The 19,794-nt window shown below is 49.4% G+C and overlaps 2 protein-coding genes and 1 long non-coding RNA gene across 3 annotated transcripts in view; 1 reads left to right on the top strand and 2 right to left on the bottom strand.

Annotated features, from left to right (window-relative positions):
- The window catches only part of DLX6 (distal-less homeobox 6), a 5,123-nt gene extending 241 nt beyond the window's left edge, over window positions 1-4,882 (top strand). The window contains 3 exon segments of the mRNA NM_001251889.2: window positions 1-210; window positions 1,481-1,674; window positions 3,639-4,882. The exon segment at window positions 1-210 is cut by the window's left edge and continues 241 nt beyond it. Of these exon segments, the coding sequence (NP_001238818.2) occupies window positions 1-210; window positions 1,481-1,674; window positions 3,639-3,890 (656 nt within the window). The 3' untranslated portion in view covers window positions 3,891-4,882.
- LOC104007329 (uncharacterized) overlaps window positions 1-6,102 on the bottom strand; it is a 46,921-nt gene extending 40,819 nt beyond the window's left edge. The window contains exon 1 of the long non-coding RNA XR_008549041.2: window positions 5,666-6,102. This is a non-coding gene — a long non-coding RNA (uncharacterized LOC104007329). The remainder of the gene's footprint in view (window positions 1-5,665) is intronic.
- Window positions 6,103-13,600: 7,498 nt separating this feature from the next.
- DLX5 (distal-less homeobox 5) lies at window positions 13,601-18,826 on the bottom strand. The gene is made up of 3 exons (XM_519218.6): window positions 18,130-18,826; window positions 16,041-16,225; window positions 13,601-14,920 (listed from the first exon to the last, which is right to left on the bottom strand). Exons 1-3 carry the CDS (start codon window positions 18,482-18,484, stop codon window positions 14,591-14,593), a joined length of 870 nt encoding a protein of 289 aa, XP_519218.2. The 5' UTR covers window positions 18,485-18,826; the 3' UTR covers window positions 13,601-14,590.
- Between the last annotated feature and the right edge of the window lie 968 nt (window positions 18,827-19,794).

Below are 19,794 nucleotides of genomic sequence, written 5' to 3' on the forward strand. Positions count from 1 at the left end.
CGGCGGCGGCGGCGGCAGCGGCCGGCTCGCACCACCACCACCACCACCAGCACCACCACCACGGCTCGCCCTACGCGTCGGGCGGAGGGAACTCCTACAACCACCGCTCGCTCGCCGCCTACCCCTACATGAGCCACTCGCAGCACAGCCCTTACCTCCAGTCCTACCACAACAGCAGCGCAGCCGCCCAGACGCGAGGGGACGACACAGGTGAGAGGCCGCTGGGGCAGCTCGCTTCTCCCGCCTCCCGACTGCCCCCTACCCCGCCCGCCCGCCCGCCCGCTCACTTCCTCGACGCCCGGGCCTCCGCCGGCCCCCTCCCCCAGGCGGCCCCGCGCGCCCTTGGCCGGGCCCCGTGCGCGCCCGCTCGCCTGGCGCCTGCCTGCCGGCCTCTCCCAGCCGGGCCCCTTCCCGCCGCCGCGGACCCTCAGCTTCCTTGCGGCGCGGCGCGGCCCGCCTCGCTCTCCTTCCTCCGACGCGCAGTTCGGGCTGAGTCCCGGGCCCGGCGCAGGCTTCGTTCGACGAGTTAGTCCACACTGCGCTCTCCAGCCTCCTGGGTCTGTGCGCCCTTTTCCTTGCTCCTTCCCTCCAGGCTGTAACCCACGTTTGACCCGGCTGGGGACATTTCTGGGCCGGAACTGGGGAGTGTGTTTTGCTTCCCAGCCCACGCTGGGCAGGCAGTGGCCTACTTTGCGTGGGGCGCCCCGTGCTCCTCAGTGACTCGGAGGGAAGCTGGCGTGGCTTTCGCTCTGGTTAAACTAGTAACAGTCAGGCTCTTTCCAGTGGGCTTTAAAGTGTCCCTCACCTTCATCCCTGACCGGGCCCCCTATCTAGGTTTTCGCTACAGTGTTGGCTGCTCCTTTGTTCGCGGAGGGGAAGCAAAGAACCTCGGGCTGATGGTTCTCAGCACCCGAGGGGGACAAAGTTGCCGTGAGAGGCGCAGCCTGCTCGTGGGCTGGTCTGAGCTGTTGGTTGTGTTTTGTTTGAGGATTTGGTCCTCCTCAGGAGAGTCATTTCAAAACATGCCGAGGATGCTTGATGCACTGAGCTTGGAGCTGGTGACATCAAGTCAACTGGCCGCGTAAACACCTGGGTGGCTCAAGCACAGCTTCAGGTACTGTTAAGCCGGGCACAGGGGCCCCGCTCCGCCCGGACAGCTGCCGCCTTGCTGCGCTGCGCACCCCAGAGAGCCTCCGGCACCGCCTCCGCTGCGGCAAAGCGGGCTGTTTGTCTGAGGGCCTCTGGCGCTCCCTTGGCCCAGACGCTGCACATTGTTCGGGCCAGGGACTGGGTCAAGGAGATTACGCAGACGCTGGGAGCACACGGGCAGAGTGGACCAAGAGAGGTCGGGGCATCATAGGGATTTTTCGAGGTAACCCTTATTGGGCTTTGGGGAGACTCGTTGCATGCCACGCCAGGAGCAGGGAGATGGCAGCAGTAGCCTCCCGGGTGACCGCTCCTCTGTATTATTTGCTTGCAGATCAACAAAAAACTACAGTGATTGAAAACGGGGAAATCAGGTTCAATGGAAAAGGGAAAAAGATTCGGAAGCCTCGGACCATTTATTCCAGCCTGCAGCTCCAGGCTTTAAACCATCGCTTTCAGCAGACACAGTATCTGGCCCTTCCAGAGAGAGCCGAACTGGCAGCTTCCTTAGGACTGACACAAACACAGGTAATTCCCGAGAAGCCCAAGTATCCCTGAAATGCTGGTACCGCTTGCAGATCGGGCAGGGAGCACATCAGGAGGAATTGTTGGCCTAGTCAACCAAGGATGGAAGGAGCTTAATGACAAATGCCTTTTGCTCCAGTTATGCACTTTCCTGGGACAACACAGTTTGGAATGAATGACCTGGTATTGAATACTGGATTGGATTTGCACATCCTCCCAACCCTCGGCGACCCCACCCCAGCCTAGAATCCTTTTGTGACCAAACTCATAATTCAATTGAGTGTTATTCCAGAGCAGAACAACATGAAAGAGAACAAACATTTAGGAGAAAAAGGTGTACAAGCCAGGAGGCAGAATAAGGTTCAACTTTTTTAAGGATCCTTTTGTAGGCCCTGGGAACTAATAAGGTTTTCAACTCATTGACACAGAAAGAAAACTTGTGAAATGAACTAAGAAAAAACAAAGTAGGCATAGGTTCCAATGAGGTTTAGTAAAGGCTCCAAAGTGCAATCTATTTATCCTAGGAGTGTCAAGGTGGGTTTTTCTGAAGATTTCCCTAAGCACGGTGGTTAAGTCATCTGGGTGACAGGCTGATGTGGTCTGAGCTGCCTCCCTGGAGCACAGGACTTGGGTGCAGTGGCAGAGTTGGAGATCAAAGAGAAATGTTACCAAAATTGTAACAGGTGAAGCCACAGTTAAGTACGGTTACTGAAGTTCTCCCATCCTACTAATTTGAAAGCCATAGAAGGCATTTCAGATTTCACAAGAAGGAGCTTAGGTGAGTATATTAGGACCCTGGTCAAAAAGCCAGGCTGCAATCACCTGCAGTTTTTGTTGATTAATTTACCTACATGGAGTAAGTAGGCCTCATCTGATGTAGGTAATCTTCAGCAAGGGGACCTCAGGTTTTATGAGACTGTTGCTGCAGACTGATTGTGTGTTGACTTAAGACAGTTGTTCCTTAAGCTCTTTTTCAATTTAGCCTGTTTTCTCTTTCCATATTGCTATTCATAATATTTGGGGTTTGATATGAAGGGATTCCGGCTATTCAGTGACTTGTATGCGTCTTGAAAAAGTAGATTCTTATGGCTAGGGAATTTTAAAGGTAAAGGAAGCTGCACCATAAAATTTCCTTCTTCAAATAAAGTAGATCTGAAATGTTGGCCTAGATATGCTCCCATCCCAGATTCCCGATTCACGTTTAATTTTCAGAAGCCCTTTGACTTTTAATTACTATACTAACAATCATGTGATGATCCTTGACCACAGTTTGACTAGGCAACATACAAAATAGGGAATGAAGGAGCTGCAGTCCTTAATCCCTGCAAGGTTATGGGGATATATTTATGTCTGGAGAAAGATGCTTCATGTATAATCTATGGCATATGCAATATATGCATAGATATATTCAAGGCATTTAGTTATAAATGTACAGGCTGTAATTCCTTCAGTCATTTGCTCCTTGTACCTTTATAGAGATAACAGCTTTTGGGTATCTCTACGCATGTACACGGAGAAAATGACTGTGTAAAATAGTTATTTTACATAGACTAAATTTACATTACTAAATTTTATGTAAAATGACAAGACTTTCAGAGGAGGTGCATTCAATTGAATGGCTTTGATTTGAAAGGGCTGCTTTTAAAAATCCTTTAGGCTTTGGACCTGGTCATCTCATTCAGCTTTTTCTTATTTATACTGTTGTTTTAAACCTACGCTAGCACGCAATTCTAGAATTACAATAACTTTAGGTATCCAGGCAAGATACCTAGTATGTTGTAGGAAGTGGGACTGTAAGAGGCTAGAAAGAGGTTGAAGGAGGCGGGGACTTGGCTTGTAGGCGTTGGCGGTGGTTGTTTTTTGTTTTTTGTTTTTTTGCTTTTTTAATATTGCTTCTAAATCCCTGAGTGACGTTAGAGGCACTGGTTTGATGTTTATGGGCCTAATGATTGCTGCATTTCTTGCAGGTGAAGATATGGTTTCAGAACAAACGCTCTAAGTTTAAGAAACTGCTGAAGCAGGGCAGTAATCCTCATGAGAGCGACCCCCTCCAGGGCTCGGCGGCCCTGTCGCCACGCTCGCCAGCGCTGCCTCCAGTCTGGGACGTTTCTGCCTCGGCCAAGGGTGTCAGTATGCCCCCCAACAGCTACATGCCTGGCTATTCTCACTGGTACTCCTCTCCACACCAGGACACGATGCAGAGACCACAGATGATGTGAGTTGCCCAAGGGAACACCCTAGGGAAACGTCTGAACAAGGAAAAGAGGATCCGGGACCTGCTTGTATCTGCGAAAAGGAGCCAAAGGAGCAGGCTTAGGAGAGCTCATAAGTGTGGCAAGAAGCCGACTAGGCTCATTCTCTCTCCCTCTCTCTCTCCCTCTCCTTTCTTTTTACTTCTTCCTTTCCTCCATTCCTTCTTTCTTTCCTTTTCCTTTCTACCTTTCTTTTCTTTTTGCCTTTCACCTTTTTTCTCATTTACCTTCTCTCTTGAGCAACGTCAGTAATTGATCTTGCATCTCAGAGAGAGAGAAAGAGCATGTGTGAGAGAGAAACTGGTTTCTATGCCAGCACTCCTGAAACCCCTTACTGTAAGGATATTTTCTCTTACCCCTTGGGATCCAGGCTCTGAGTCTCTTCTTCTCTTTGGGAGTATCCATCAAAATGACTTTTTTTTAAAAACAGATTTTCCCCCAACCAGAAGAATCTGCACAAACATGGCAGCGTTTTTACTTGTTTAATGAGTTTAAGACATTACATGGTGAAAGAGAAGCATTTTGGACTCCTGCATTTTTATTTACCATTCCCAGACTGACGAGAAAAAGAAAATTCCTCACATAACAGCCCTTGTCTAAAGAAAAAGGAAAAAGTGGCTGTAAGATTAGAACATTGCTACAAAGGGAATGCTGCATGTTTTATCAAAATGCAATGACCAGGAATGATGGTTGATTAAAAAAAACAAAACAAAAACCACTCTTTCCCCACCCCACCCCCCCAAACCCTGAACTGGAATCAGGAAAGACGGAGGAAACAATCAAAATCACCATTCTATTGCTTTGACACCTTTACTAGGTGAATTGGTGGCATTCACAAAGCTAATAGGGACGTTTATATCAAGAAACATTTCTGTATATATTGTTGAATTTTAGTTGTACATATACTTTGTATGTTTTTGTCTTCTTTCATATATGGAGTAAAAGCCACAAAACGCTGAGTGTCTTGTATATTTCTCTCTCTGTGTGTCTCTGTCCCTCTCTTTCCTCCCTCCTCCCTCACTTCCCTTCCCCCCATTAAATTTTCTATCACCCTTAAAAAAATTCTATTTCCTAATATGGGAAGTCATATGTATATATATGAACATCAAGTGCCTGCAAAGATGTCAGTTTGCACACTAGCCTTTGTCTTAGGTACTTTAACATTAACCATGGATGTTCTTTCAACTTTCTTTACATATTACGTTTTTATTGTAATTTCTACACATTTATCTATGTTTTAAACATTAGAATGACCTATCCTCAAGTTAACTTCTAGACATCACAGTAGTTTCTAGTGCTGAAACTGAGTATTCTCCTTTCCCTTTTCCCAGCCAAAATAATACAGCCATATTTGTCTTTGTTTGGATGCAGTTTTTTAAAATATAGGAAAGAAAAAAATAGAGAGTAGAGTGCACAATTATGCCTACTTAATGTTTAAAACCCATTGCCAGCTATCTAGGTAGGAAAATGCACTATCCTGGATGAAATACATCCTTCCGATCTTGGGGAAAGCACAGAAATAATGAAAATGAAAAGTCCTTTCGTCATACAAGCAGGAAGCCCCATACTGCGAGAATTAATGGCTACAGACCTGGGCATCCTTCAAATTATGAACCTTGAAACCACTGAGCCATTTATCAGAAGTCAATAGAGATACTCAGAGTGCTCCATATAATGACAGCGACATACAGTTGTGCAAAAGGACAGTCACTATAATTAGACACAAAGCAAAGACTACTTACCAATATACCCGTTCCTTTTTTTGTTGAGCAACTTCCACGCTCAGTCAGTCTTCAGAATGGTTTAAAACCGATCAGTCTTGTCATTTTCTAGCATTCGCATTGTTACATTAGGAAAAATGTTTTCTTTTCTTTTTTCCCCCTTCCTACTGTGAAACTTTGGGTTCGTAGCTCCCCAGGATCAATTCTGAACAAAGCCTCCAGCTGCAGTGCCATCCAATTTGAAGCAGACATTGGGGACAATTTAAGGTTTTTATCCACAAGAAGGTTTTTTTCCATTCTCTTAAATGCAGCCATAATTAGAGTAATTTTTCATGTAGCCCGCTGATTACAGCGTTTTTACCGTCAAAGATAATTACCTGTAATTTTCTTCCACTTTTAATACTAAAAAGCCATCTTTATTTAGATTCAGGAACAGGAAAGGCGAAACAAAAGAGGGAAATTATTCTGTTATTCATACACAAATTGCAGAGACGTAGGACCTAAAATTGAAAATTAACCAAAATTATAATGCTGAAAAGAATGGAAGAGGCTGCAGAAGTACAGCTGGTAGTGGGGCTTTGCTGAATTATTCAAATTACGTTAGGGAGAATGCTACCATACATCGAAACCAACACTAATTTTTCTTTAAAAAAATTCACCAGATACATGCCAAACCACTGTGAGTGCATAACATTCTGAAACCCGGCAAATGCATGTTGACATATTCGAGGTGTTGTCATGATGCATTTGTATCTATCTCTTTATCTCTTAACAGGAGTTTAATTAAACAAGAAATTCTGCCAAGTAGTCCCCCCCACCCCAGACTGCCCTTGGAACTGGGCTTTCTCTGGATCCTCTGAACCTTAAGGGTTAATATTTTCACTCTTTAGAATGTATTGACCCTATGGTAAGCGGATTCCCGAGGGAGGGATTGGTAGGAGGGGCGTGGGCGAAAGGCATCGCCCAGTGGTGGTGCCTACGACGCCTCCCCACGTTCGGACTTCTCCAGAGGTTGCAGAGTTCGAGCTGTGGAGCCTAGTTCTGACCGTATTTCCTATTTAAAAAGAGATAAAGTGGGGGAGAGAGAGAACAATAGCTGGGGGTGGGGTAGAGGAGGGAGGGGATGAAGAGAACGATTTCTGTTTGGCACCAATAAACATCTCATTATCTTTTGACACAACTTAGTCAAAAGGTTTCTGCCGCCGGAGAAAGGCCTTTTTGCACTGGAATGGAAAACCAAAGATTTCTCAGGCACTTAACATCTCTAGTTGCTTACAATGTCTACACGGTCAGGAAACAGAGTCATCTATAGATAGAACAGCACCGCTTCTTGCTGGAGACTTCCTTGGTGCGTCCCTAAATCTGGGTTTTCTAGCTCCCTAGCTCGGTTCTGCGTCTCAGCCAATCATGCCCCTCCAACCCCAAGGTCGCAGCGTTTGTTCTCGGCGGGCAGTAACTCCAAGATCCGCATAGCCTCCCCCCACCCCCACCGCCCCAACACACCAGCTTGAGGCAAAGACCCTGAAAAGCAGCCTTGAAGGGGTTCAGAGGCCAGTTATTCCGGAAACCTTCCCCCAAGTGGAGGAAAGATGTCGAAGGGGCTTCACCGTCCAGAGATTCATCAGACTACACCTGCCTTTGCAAATGTCCGCATACCTGTGGTTCTAAAGGAGCCCCGTCGCGAGCTCCGTTTGATATCTTGTCGCCTCAAAATCTAAAATCATGGCCACGTGTAAAGACCTCTCTGGATTTACCTAGGATTAGCTGTGAATAATAATTTTCAAATAGATTTTAGCTTGGAATCTCCAGCCGAGTCTCTCCACACCTTATAGAAACATGGTACTTTTCGCAGGCTCCAGTCACAAGCTGCACCAAATACATCAATAACATAGAAAACAAGAAAGACAAATCGAATACTTAAGGATCCCATTCTCACTGGAATCCTTTCACTCAACAGAACAACAACCCTTTTTACTGTTAGAGGGGATAAAAGGTCAGCACAGAGAAATCTATAAAGCAAAGTTGTAGCCCATGATAAATTACAACGGCAACATGTATCTTGGAAAGTGTGAGAAGAGAAATAAGAACTGTTCCTTGAAGTATGCAAGAAATAAAAACTTACCCTCAGTGAATATCTCTTAAGCAATGATCAGGGTTTAGAAATCTATACTGAACCGAAGCACAGGAGAATATTTTTCTGAGTCTCAGGGCAGAAGCTCTTTCTCTATATTCTTGGTTGAGTGAGCACATCCAGGTGTGAAATTGTTTGCACACCCCAGCACCTCTTATATTGCCAGCAAAATTAGCTGTTATTACTGTCACTGTTTAGTGATGGTTAGCGTGGTACAAAAAAAAAAAAAAACTGCTGTAATCAAGACCTGGCGCATCTTTGCAAATTACAGATAATTGTAAACGTCCAGATTATGATAATAGCATCCTAATCCAGCCTGCAATATAATTATTACAGAGTGTTACATCTGAAACTGTCCAGTAGGGCTAATTCAGCCATTATTTAGACCCTATTTTTGCACTGCAAATGGGTTGCTGAGCTGAAAATGTACGATTGTAATTTCACAGGGCACTCAATGAGTAATGGTATAGGAAGAGGAAAATACAAAAGTGAAATGTGAACAGTAGCGATCAAATCAAACCCTGACGGACAAAAGACTGTTTGATTCATATGGAAAAAGAAGAGCGAGAATTAAGAAAATAGCAAATCAGTGGTCTGAAGCATTTCATGTCCAAATCTTCAATAGTGCAGGGCTGATGTGTTTGCAAGGGCTGCTGCATCTGCTGCTTGTCTGGAGTCTAAAATAATTTTTCTTTTTCTTTCTTTTTTCCAACCCCCTGTCTTTTTTTCCCCCTTCTCTCTCCAGAAACATTTTCCTGTTTTAAAAAGGTGTCCCTCCCCCAAAGCAAAGAACATTTGTCAGTTTCACCATTGTTTCCACAAAATCGCCTGAGAGTGTGCCTGTCACTTGTTTATGAACATTTTCTTAAATGAATTTGCTGTCTCTCTTGTTATCCAAGCAAAATGCCCTTGGGCACTTGTGTTTCTGCCCTCTGTCTTCATTCTCTTTCAGCAGGAACTAAGTCATAGAATCCTAAAGGATATTAGCAGAAAACGTATTAATTGCTGCTAATTAAATATAGCCGGCTGGGAAGCTGTCTTCTCCAGTTGGCTTGGCTGGCTATTGGTTTTAATCCTATCATTAACTTTTATTAATTAACATTCCCCCCCCCCATATAAACCAGTCCAGCTGCTGCTTTTGCTACCTGTCACCAATGTGCTAAAATGAGCAAGGTCAATCTTATTAAAATATAGGAGGACCAAAGAAGGAGGGAGTTAGAGCAAGAGAGGGAGAGTTAGAGCAAGAGAGGCTGGAGACAGGCTGGGGGACTACGCTGGTCCCAGAGTCAAAGAGCTCTAGGGGTTCAAGCTGTTTCTTCCAGGAGGATGAACCCTGCCCTGGTGGAGGGTTCTGGAGTCTAGTTCTGGTTCCTGGTGGGGACCACCTAGTCAAAGATACCTAAAGCCCATTTATCCCCAGGAGCTCAATTTTCCCACCATGAATACAGAGAATTTCCTAGGCATCTTTTCTAGCCTCTGGGCCAATGTGTGTCGACTCTCCCTCCTCCCACCACTTCACAGACCCGGGAGCTGCCCAACCAGGGCCACCCTGCAGGATGGCAAGCAGGTTTCCTAGCTCTTGTGAATTTAAGGGCAATAATGAAATGTCCCCTGTTTAGTGACCCCTGTTTATAGATGAAAGTTGAGTCCATATCCTGCTCTTCCTCCGCCCCTCTTCCCTGACCTTGCAAATGGCAAGTGGCAGAAATAGTCCTGGATGACAATAAGCTTCCATTGGCAGGTTTCTGTCTTCTTGGTTAGCGAGAGAAAAAAAAAGCCTTTAAAATAAATCATAGCTTGGGAACTGTTTACCACCCTTCACCCTCACCCACTTCTTAAAAAAAAAAAAATACACTAGACTGCATGGTGAAGATCCCACAGAGAATCCTTACCGAAGCTAGGAGAGAGGGAGGGTATGTGTGTAGAATGATGTTATAAAGCCATTTTTTTTCCTTCCTGTGGTGAAAGGTCGTAATGTGTGGTATTTCACGGTTTTATATAAATCTTGGTTTAGGATGTGGAACAGACTCAATAATACATGTGCTTTTGGCAAAGAGACTCCTTCGGATCCCATAAATCAGAAGTAAATAAGAAGTCCAAGTGAACAAAAGAGCAGGAACATTTAATTGATGCAAAGCAGGACTCTCATCTGCTTTAAAGAGAGGTTCATGTAAATTCCCTCAGTTCCTATCTTCACGGTTAGAGCCCGACCTATAAAACAGGTTATTACATTACAGCCGGCAGTCTTGGATGATTGAAAGGAAAGGCTCCCCACCCCAAACACACACACACACACACACACACACACACACACACACACACACATGCAATAGATACAATGTATACTTTCTGCCCTGAGGAATCTAAAGCCTGTCAGATGCAACAGAAAACGCTGGGGGTTGGCGCGGGGGGGAAGAGACAGGGCTGCGTAGAAAATATTTAACCAATCCCACATGTGCCACCGCTATTTGGGCTATTTTTAAGGCCCAGAGTTCGCTGCGACTGGGCTGAGGTTGAAAAAAACCAAGCACTGTGTGCAAAGACCGCGGGCAACCTGGGAGCGCGAGCCGAGGCCGAGAGCAAGCCGCAGCGCCCCCTCCCCAAGCTCTGGAGCGGCGGGAGCCTCCACCGGCTACTGTGGGAGGGGGTGCTTAAGGGTGGAGGAGCTGGGTGACCGCAGGCGGATCCGCCGGCGTGGCGAGCTTCCCAGAGGTGCCCGAGGGCGTCTGCCCTCTGGGTGTGCCTCCGGGAGGGCTAGAGAGCTCTAGGTTGGCAAGATCCCAGTGACCATTGGGAGGCGCGCGATCCAAGGGGTTGCAGGGATGGGGCGGAGAGGAGGGGCGGTTGGGTAGCCTAAAGGTCCCTCTCCCAGAATACAAGGAAGCGCTAAGAAGAAGGATGTGGGGGCAGTGTTCCGGCAGGCATCCCAGGCTCTTCGGGCTGGAGAGCTCAGGAGACTGAGCGGTGTCAAGGCTGGAGTGAGCTATAGGGTGCGCTGGGAGGAGGTGAGCGCAGCCTGGCTTTGGCGCGCTGTGGGTGACTCCCAGGACGGCGCGGCCAGGACGCCGCGAGCCGTGGGGCGTCCGGTGGGATCAAAGGAACCAGAGGAGGCCAGCCGACGCGTCTGGGATTGTGGGATAAGGGGCGGGAGAGAGGAGATTGACATGGGCGGGGAGATCCTGGCCTGGCCTGTGTCACTGGAGGGGGTTGTGTGCGTTTGTGTCTTTGTGCGGATCAACGCTCTCGGGCCTGAGGCCGTGCCCTGGGTGGATCCGAGTGTGAGTGGACAGGCTCCCGGGTGGGTGCCCCGACGGGAGGGAGAGCGAGCGAGCGAGATCAAGGGCAGCGAGGTCTGCGGGTTCCTCTGTGTGTGTGTCTCAGGCCCTGTGGCTCAGCACTGGAGCCGCCTGGCACCCACAGGAATGCGGCTTCTCTCGGATCCCCAGGCCGCCCCTTGTCCCACAAGGAGGTGGCCGCCAGGAAAAAGGGGGGGAAAAGGGCAGAAATCCGCCTAGCTCAACCCGAGCCTCAAACAAAGGCCAATTTATCTGATCTCTTACAGGATGGCCCCGGAGGTGGTCTGGGCACCGAGGAATCGCGCTGGCCCTGACCGCATGCCCCAGCCTTCCTGGGGTTTGTGAGGAGCTCTGAAGGTGGGGGTGAGGTGTTGTAAGTAAGGGGTGGGGAGTATGAAGACGCCCACTGAAAAGAGCATTAATCTTAGAAAGGACTTGATTCGTCTTGGGAGCACTATACTGAGAGCTAGGCAAGTGGAAACCGGAAGGGGCAGGCAGAGGGGTCACCCAGTGCGATGTCAAGAGTGGGGCCGGCTGGTCCGGGAATATGCTGGGGAGTGGAGCACGTTTATATTCGACGTAGGAAAAACAATGGAGAGGAAGAGAAGGTGGAAGGGAGGGCAAGGGAGAGAAACATCACATAGATATTTTTAGACTTTGCTGAAGATCTGTTATTTTTACATCCTTGGGCTCGGGACGGCAGGGAGTTAAATTCCCCTGAGAGAATCCCCATGGGGCCAGGGAAAGCCCGCTGCAGACTGGTTTACCAGAATATTTTTGTCCACGGCTCCCAGACCAAGCTAAAAAATAAAAACCGCACGAGAGAAGAGGCCTTTGCGAGTGGAAGAAGTGAGGTTGGCACAAGGGAAGGAATCCTGAAACCAAGTCTGTGTCCGCGCGGAGTTAGTCTGGGCCACCTCGCAATGAGGCTTTAGTGATCTTAACGACAAGCAGCCTCAAAGCTAGGGTGGAGGAGTGGTCATTTAGAAAGAGCTTCCCTCTTTCTCCAGAAGAATCCGAACCCTCCCTTCCCTCAGCTCGGCCGCGCCTGGTGAATAGGGATGAGGAAGGGATCCCCCTTCTTTTCCACCAGTAATGGGGCTGGGGAGTTGATAGGGACAGCTGGAAAAATATCTGCCCTCTTTGTGTGCACAAAGGAAAACAGTATGTTCCAAGCACATTCTTGCCACTCACAGGCAGCCAGTAGGTGAGAAATATTGGAGGTGTGCAGTGGGTGCGCCCTCACCCCCAACCTTCCCAAACACGCACCCCTTGGCAGGGAGAGGCGTCCGCGCAGGGGAAAGCCAGGCGCTGGCACACCGCGAGCGCGGGTTTCTCCCAGTCGGAGTCGCCAGAAATAAAGCGCTAGCTCTCCGTGTAATGGAAACTCCCGAAATCCTTACAAGCAAAGAAAGAAAAGCAGGAAGTGGATATCTTCATCTCTTCCCCAATCCCCCTATTCTCTGTGAGCGCAGAAAACAAAATGGGGCACCCTTTGGCTTCCCGCCCCCCCCCCCCCCCGCCCTCCGCAAACCTTCCTATTGCCCCCTCTTCCCCGCACCCAGTGCTCCTTCCGAGAAAGTACGGCTGGAGCGGACTGGGGAGACGGAAATATTGAGTCGCGGCCGCTGGGGGTGCCGGAGGAGGGGTCCACAGGCCAGGCTGCCGGGCGTAGTTCTGCCTCGGAGCCAGGCTGCGGGATATGTCTAAAGAGCGGTCAAAATACTGATTCCTCCAAGAAGCAAGCTGTTCCACACTGGCGGGCCTGGTAACTCTTCTAGAAAAAAAGTAAAGGAGAAGAGAACGAAAAAAATAAAGGAGGTGGAAGGGAGGTAGGGAGAGAAGAGGAGGAGGAGGCAGGCAGAGAGACAGAGAAAATGAGAGAAAAAGAGAGAGAGAGAGGAGAGAGAGACGAGACAGAGAGAGAAACATGTAGGTAAGGTAAATTCCCCTCAAGGCACATAGCGTGCCTTTTCAGGTCTAGTCTCCCAACCCTGGAAGAGCCTTCTGAGAAATCCTCAGTGACAGGATATAATTTTTTATGCTCTAATCTACCCCCACTTTAAGAAGGCTCTTTTGTCACATTTATTGCTGCTGACTTCCTAGCTGTAAAATATTTCACATGCATCTTGTAATTTCCAACGCAACATTTTCCTTCGTATCCTAAGGAAAGAGAGTCCGGCCCACTGAAGGACGGCCAGACAGAAAGACACCTACAATTCAGGCCTGGGTCTTTAGGCGCAGTGCATAGCTCTGGTCATGCTGTTGGTATCTACATGCAGGAGTGCAAGAAGAAGGAAGGGACACAGGGCACAGCTGCAGCAAGTCCTTCCTCTCTATCCCAAAGAAGGCTTCCCAAAGGAGAAATCCTCGTAAACAGATTCTATTTTGCATCATTTAGAACCCGTTTGCCACTGTTTTATGTAAAAGCAAAACAGAGGAAGCTCCTTCCTGAAAAAAGGAAGGCGGGAAGGGAAATATTAAGAGTATTATCTCACACAAAATGAAATCAACACGGCGCCACAATGCTTTCATTCCTTCCTTTCCCCAACCCTGAAGTTCCCTCTTCACAATATCTGCAATGTTTTCATCTCTCGAAAAGAGCCGATACATTTATAATCATACTCCAAAGAGTCCAAGGTTCTATCATTTGCCATGCTCCAAACATTTTAGATTTTTAAAAAATGTAATAGGTGTGAGGCTAGATTTCTTTTTCTTTTCATTTTCTCATCTCTGGAAACTCCCTTTGAAGGGTAATTTGTCTAATTGCTCTGGCACTACACAGAGGCTGATGGGTGGGGGCGCTTCTCCAAGATAATTGCTTTAAGCTTAGAATTCAGAGGGGTTATTGAGGGATTTCTGCTGCCTTCTAACTCACATACAGGGTGAGAGGGATGTATTTTTATTTCAGCATTACTTTCTACCTGAAACAATTATGAGATATGGCAGTACTATAAACATGCCATATATTTTATATATGTATATGCACACACACACACAAAGTATAGCATTGAACATATATACATATACAGTCTGCATGCATAGAGCCCCGACTTCTGTTTTCTTTTTTGCCTTGTTGGATCTCTGCAGAGCTTGTCCTTCTTTAGTTGCCTTCAATAAAACTTCACTAGCCAGTTATCAGAGGGGCAGAATGAAGTATTTTTCAGAAACATTCCGCTTTTCATGGTCGAAATAATTTTATTTATCCAGAATATACAGTTTAATTCCTCTATCTACACTTATTTACATGGCTAAAATAACATTGAAAAAAGTCTTTTGAAAAGTTGAGGTCATAGATTTCAAGGCACCATTGAAAGTGTCCACAGTTGCGCAAAAAAAAGTCCTCTGTAAAAAAAGGGGGGGTCTTTTGAAATGCAATAACTTACATGCAAAAAAAAGCTTTACACATGAATCTTTTTCAGTTCTCCGAACTTCCCCATATGAATTCCTTTCTTTATGATTTTCTAGAACAGCAAAACACAGTAGTCCCAAAAAAGAGAGTAAGAGAGAGCAGCCCATCTAATAGAGTGTCCCGGAGGCCAGCGCCAGCGGGTGCTGTAAGGAGCCCGGCGGCGGCAGGTGGGAATTGATTGAGCTGGCTGCACTTGTGTACCAGGATGCAGAGTTCTCCAGGTAGCTGGACGCTGGGGACTGGTTGGAGGTCGGAGGGTGGGCATGAGGGTGGTGGCTGAGCGAGCGGGACGAGCCCTGGGGCTCCCACACCGCTGGAGACTGCGGCGAGTTACACGCCATTGGGTCGCTGGAGCTGGGACTGTGCTCCGGGGGCATCTCCCCGTTTTTCATGATCTTCTTGATCTTGGATCTTTTGTTCTGAAACCAGATTTTCACCTGAGTTGGGGAACAAAGGCACACGTTACCGGGACACTCAGAGGTCGCCCGCGCCTTCCCCGGGGCGGCGACTGGAGGCATCTTCGGACCTCTGGGCGGCCCAGCCCTGCCTGGCGTCTCCCCGCCGCTTGCGGCCTACCGCCAAGAAGCTATGCCTTAGGCAAACCATGGAGCTCTGGCCCCAGAGGGCGCCCTGGCCGGCTCGGGGCGCCCCGGCCCAGCGAGGCCACGACCCCAAGGCTTGTCTTTTGTTTGGGCTGGGGGTGGGGGACGCCAGCGCGGCGGGTGTGCGCCCCAGTGTCCGCGGCGGCGGCGCGCCTCGTGTAAGCCTGCGCAGGACGCGCGGAACGCGGCGAAGGTCTCCAAAACAATCGCGCGAGCCCGGCGGGGAAGGGGCGTGGGGCGGGCTACGCGCGCCTGTGGTGAGAAAAAGGAGCGAGCTCCCAACCTCCCGTCCTACTCCCTTCACTCCCTCTGCAGCTCAGAGAGGCCAGAATCTGACTGCAGCTCTTGGCGGCGACTCGAACATTCTTTATGCTTCCGTAGGCCCCAGCTGGGTTGGAGAAGTAAAGGGAATGGGACAATCCAGGAAGACTTCCCACGTACAATAGCGCCCCCCACCTCGCGACCCTTCGGTGGCCGTGGCCTGAAGCTCCCGTAGGCTCAGGGCATGACCCTTTAGTTTCTCCGCTCCAGGCGACGTTCTCAGCCTTTTCTTAGCCTGAGACCACCGCGAGAACACCAGGCCTTGCTCACCCCCGAGGAGGCTCTACATTGTTAAGAAAACCAGATAGCTGCTCTGGGCTGCCTAGGCCGCCCTAGAAATAACCCTCCGCTTGCTTTCAACCCGCGAAATTAGCCCCACAGCTCCGGAGGCCAGCTGCGGGGTGGGGGCGGGGGGCGCGGTTAGTGGGAGGTATCTCCAGACCGCTGATGAATACCATCCCCACCGTCTCAAGGCCTGACTCACCGAGGGAAAAGCATAGGGGCTGGTGTCTTTGGGTCTATTAGTTTCTCACGGGTACTGTCGAAACAGCTCCAGTCCCATCGAGACTGAACCGCGCGACCCAACCAGACGTGCAGCTCAGGCAGGTCTAGTGCATGGCAGCGGCGTATTTACCTGTGTTTGTGTCAATCCCAGCGAGGCGGCCAGCTCGGCGCGTTCCGGCAAGGCGAGGTACTGAGTCTTCTGAAACCTTCTCTGTAATGCGGCCAGCTGAAAGCTGGAATAAATAGTCCTGGGTTTACGAACTTTCTTTGGTTTGCCATTCACCATTCTCACCTCGGGCTCGGTCACTTCTTTCTCTAAATAATCAAAACAGACTCAGTTAAAGCTTGTCACCAGACAATGCCCCTTTTGCGGAAGGGCCTCAAATAGAGTCCTAGAGTTTCTTACCACTCAGTCTTCATTCTTCGCCCATATCACCACCACCTTTGCTTTTCAGGACCGCGATAAATATGCACCTACCCCAAATATGGAAAAGCGGGATAGCCTCTGATTAATTCCTACTCTGTTCATTCAGATAGTTTGTGCAAAGCGCTTCCTACAACACTGCTTTCTCCTTGGCATCTGGGATTCAGCTCTTGCGGTCGTTCCTTCTTCTCCCGGACTTGTTTTTACGCCCACCCTGTGCTCCTCCGCGTTTCCGCCCCTCCCCAGGCTTCAAGAACACCAGCCCCTCCCCAGGCTTCAAGGAGGTGGCCCTGGGCCGTGACCCTGCTTCTGTCGGCGTCTGTTCGGGCGCCCGCAGAAGCCAGACTCTTGGGCAGGGAAGACGCTAACCGAGGTCTCCAAAGTTCAAAGACCCACAAGCAAACTGCTCCTTCACTTCAGCAGCAAGCGGTCGGGGCCGCCGCAGACAGAGGGTCGATTATGCAACCCCCATAATCTCGCTGCAGATCTGCGAGGGCACAGATGTGTCTGGTTTCTTTTACAAATAGACTTAATATGTTCTTGGCAAAAAAAAAGAAAAGAAAAGAAAAGAAATCTTCCACTTATGCACGGAATACAGAGAGAGTGAAAGAAACGTAGACACCTCAACCCGGGGCTCTCTTTTAAAGTTCAGCAAGAGTCACACACTGAGAAGGAATCGGTGGTGGGGTGTTTTCGTAGGAAAGGGGCGGCAGGTCAGGACGAGATTCTCACTGTCATGAGTATGGGTTTGGGCGGGAGGGGGAGGGATTGCCAAACGCGTGTTGTACAAACGTGCCCTGGGGCTACAACTCCCCTTCCTCAAAACTACCACCCCTCTGGAACTGACGGAGAACCTCTCCAGGGTGTGTGTGTGTGTGTGTGTGTGTGTGTGTGTGTGTGTGTCAAGTTCCAGGGAGAAGTGTGGAGGATGAGGGCTGTGGTCTCAATTCTGCCAGAGTAGGGGATGCTAATATTAGCAGGATTATTAATGTGCTGGTGGGAAGAGATCAAACCTTACCAATAAAACCTCTCCGCCGAGCCTCATGCCTTTCTCTTACCGCCCAAGCTCACTAACCCTCTTAAACTCTCTAAGTAAGTTTCAAAGTGGACGAAAAAGGAGGACGGAAAGACAAATTGTGGGCGCCTATGGAGACAGAAAAAAAAATCTATCCTACAACGTGACCCCTCAGCAACCCTCCTCCACCTTTAAATGGCTTTTTGTTTTTGGAAATGCCTGGATAAACCGCAAAACTCTCGGCGCGCTCTTCTCTGGCTGGCTACAACTCCTTAACCCCCCACCCCCACCCAGCGTGCTCAGGGCACCCGCACCGTGCTAGTTTGTGGCGGCTCTCAAACTAATCCTGACTGAGTTTTTGAGGCAGCCTTCTATTCCCACTCGCACCAACCCAGCACGCTTACCAAAATTCCCAACTAACCTTCTCTTTGTTACGCAAACGCCAGGAGCTGCTTGATTCTTTCTTCTCTCCACCCCTATCCCCTTTCCAGCCTAGCCGGCTTCCTGGCCGGGCAAGCTGGGAATTCAGCGACTGAAGGGCCTTGGAAGGTGCCGGAGGGGAGAGACGCTAGTTCGAACCTCCACAGGGCTCTCCTACTAAAAATCCCTAAAATGCTGGCCCGAGAAACTCTCTTTGTTGGAGGGTCTGAGTCCTACTCCCTTCTGCCGCGTGCGCCCCCACTGCCGTGAACCGCTGTGACCCCCAATCTACCACCCCATCTCGCGCCCCCAGCGTCCTAGTCGCCCTGTATCTGCCCAGCCTTCCCCCTGTCCATGTACCTGGCTGGTTGGTGGCGCTTGGGACGCGGTTGTAGGCGCCGCCGTACTGGTGGTAGGAGCTAGCGTAGCTGTAGTCGGCATAAGCTTTGGCTGGGTAGCTCCCGGCGGAGCCGTTCACGCCGTGATACTGATACTGGTAGGGGTTGAGAGCTTTGCCATAGGAAGCCGAGGTAGGAGAGCAGTAGCCGTGCGGGGCTCCCCCCGTAGGGCTGTAGTAGTCAGAATCGGTAGCTGAAGACTCGGGCAAAGTTGGCGATTCCTGAGACGGATGGTGCATAGCTGCGGACGTCTGGAACGGAGCTTGGAAGTCGCCGGATCGGATGCTGGGGACCCTTCTGTCAAACACTCCTGTCATCGCTCACGGGCGGCGGCAGCGGCTGTCCTTGCTGTTGTGGCGGCGGCAGCTGCCCGAGTTGGCTGTGGGGCTGCTCTGGTCTAAGCAGACATGGCTGTGGGAGCGAGGGAGGAGGAGGAAGAGGAGGAGGAGAGAAGGAGGAGGCGGCGGCCGCGGCGAGGAGGAGACTGGGAGTCGTGAAGTCTCTGTCTCCGGCCGGCTGACTGCTGGCTGAGGCGCAGCACAGCCTTGGTTAAATCCTTAATTGCGCGCTTACGCACAGCGGGGTGGATCTGGTTCTATTGGCCAGGGCCTCGGGAGCAGCAGTAACACCCTAACTCGTCCAACTAGTTTTAGCACAACAAAGCATTGCTTAAAAAGGGGGTGGGGGGTACTGAGGGGGTGTGTGTGTTTGTGTGTGTGCGCGCCCGCGCGCTTGTGTGTGTTTTTGCTTGTTGTGGAGTGGGGAGGGGTCTTAGTCTATCTGTTTTTAGTAAATTCCAAAGACATCGCAGAAGCCACAGCACAAGGCTCTGTGATGTCTGGGGACAATGTGTTCCAATCAGAAGCCTCAAAAGTGCACATGTTTTGGGAATGAGGTGGGCGACCATCTTTCCTTGCTTCCCACTACCCCGCCCCCGTGGGCTGCACCAAAGGCGAGTGTAGAATTAAACACTGATACTGAAATAGGGAGTCAAGGTGCAGGGAGTGGGGAGCGGGGGGATGTAGGATGGAGGCAAGAAGGAAGGGAAACAGCATTTTTTTTTTTTTTTTTTTAGTGGAGTGTTGGGAAGCAAGTTGTAACTTACATGTTTTGAAAATTTGCTCTTTGGGGAAAGAGGCAACTTCCTTTGCAGGAGATGAGTATCTTCCGGACGCGGGCTGGATAGGAATGCCCAAGAAGGCACAATGTCCATTAAGCCGGTGAATGGCAGGGAGAGTTCCTGCAGCCCAAAGTCCTTATAATGACTTTTAAAAATTACTGTCTTAAACACATATAACTTAAGGAAGCCCAAATCCTCGTTGCTGGCTTGCAAAAAGAGCCAAACAGCTCCACTTCTGTTTAATATTTTCATCTATTTTCAAGACATTGGAATAAAGGCTCTTTAACTATGTTCAGTGGCCAAAGACTCCCGCAAAGGTGAATGGATCCATGTATAACCTGCCATACCTCCAGGAAAGAATGGGAAAGTCTCGGAAGTGGGGAAGGAGACAAGGATCAAAGCCTTTGCAAAGTCAGATGATGCTCATTGATTTCCCCCTCCTGGCTCCATGAATGTGGCCCAGTCTCTCCATTTCCCAGACCCGGATTTCTGTACCCTCTCCCCTTT

The sequence above is a fragment of the Pan troglodytes genome, chromosome 6 (assembly GCF_028858775.2).
Source record: "Pan troglodytes isolate AG18354 chromosome 6, NHGRI_mPanTro3-v2.0_pri, whole genome shotgun sequence".
NCBI classification, from domain to species: domain Eukaryota; kingdom Metazoa; phylum Chordata; class Mammalia; order Primates; family Hominidae; genus Pan; species Pan troglodytes.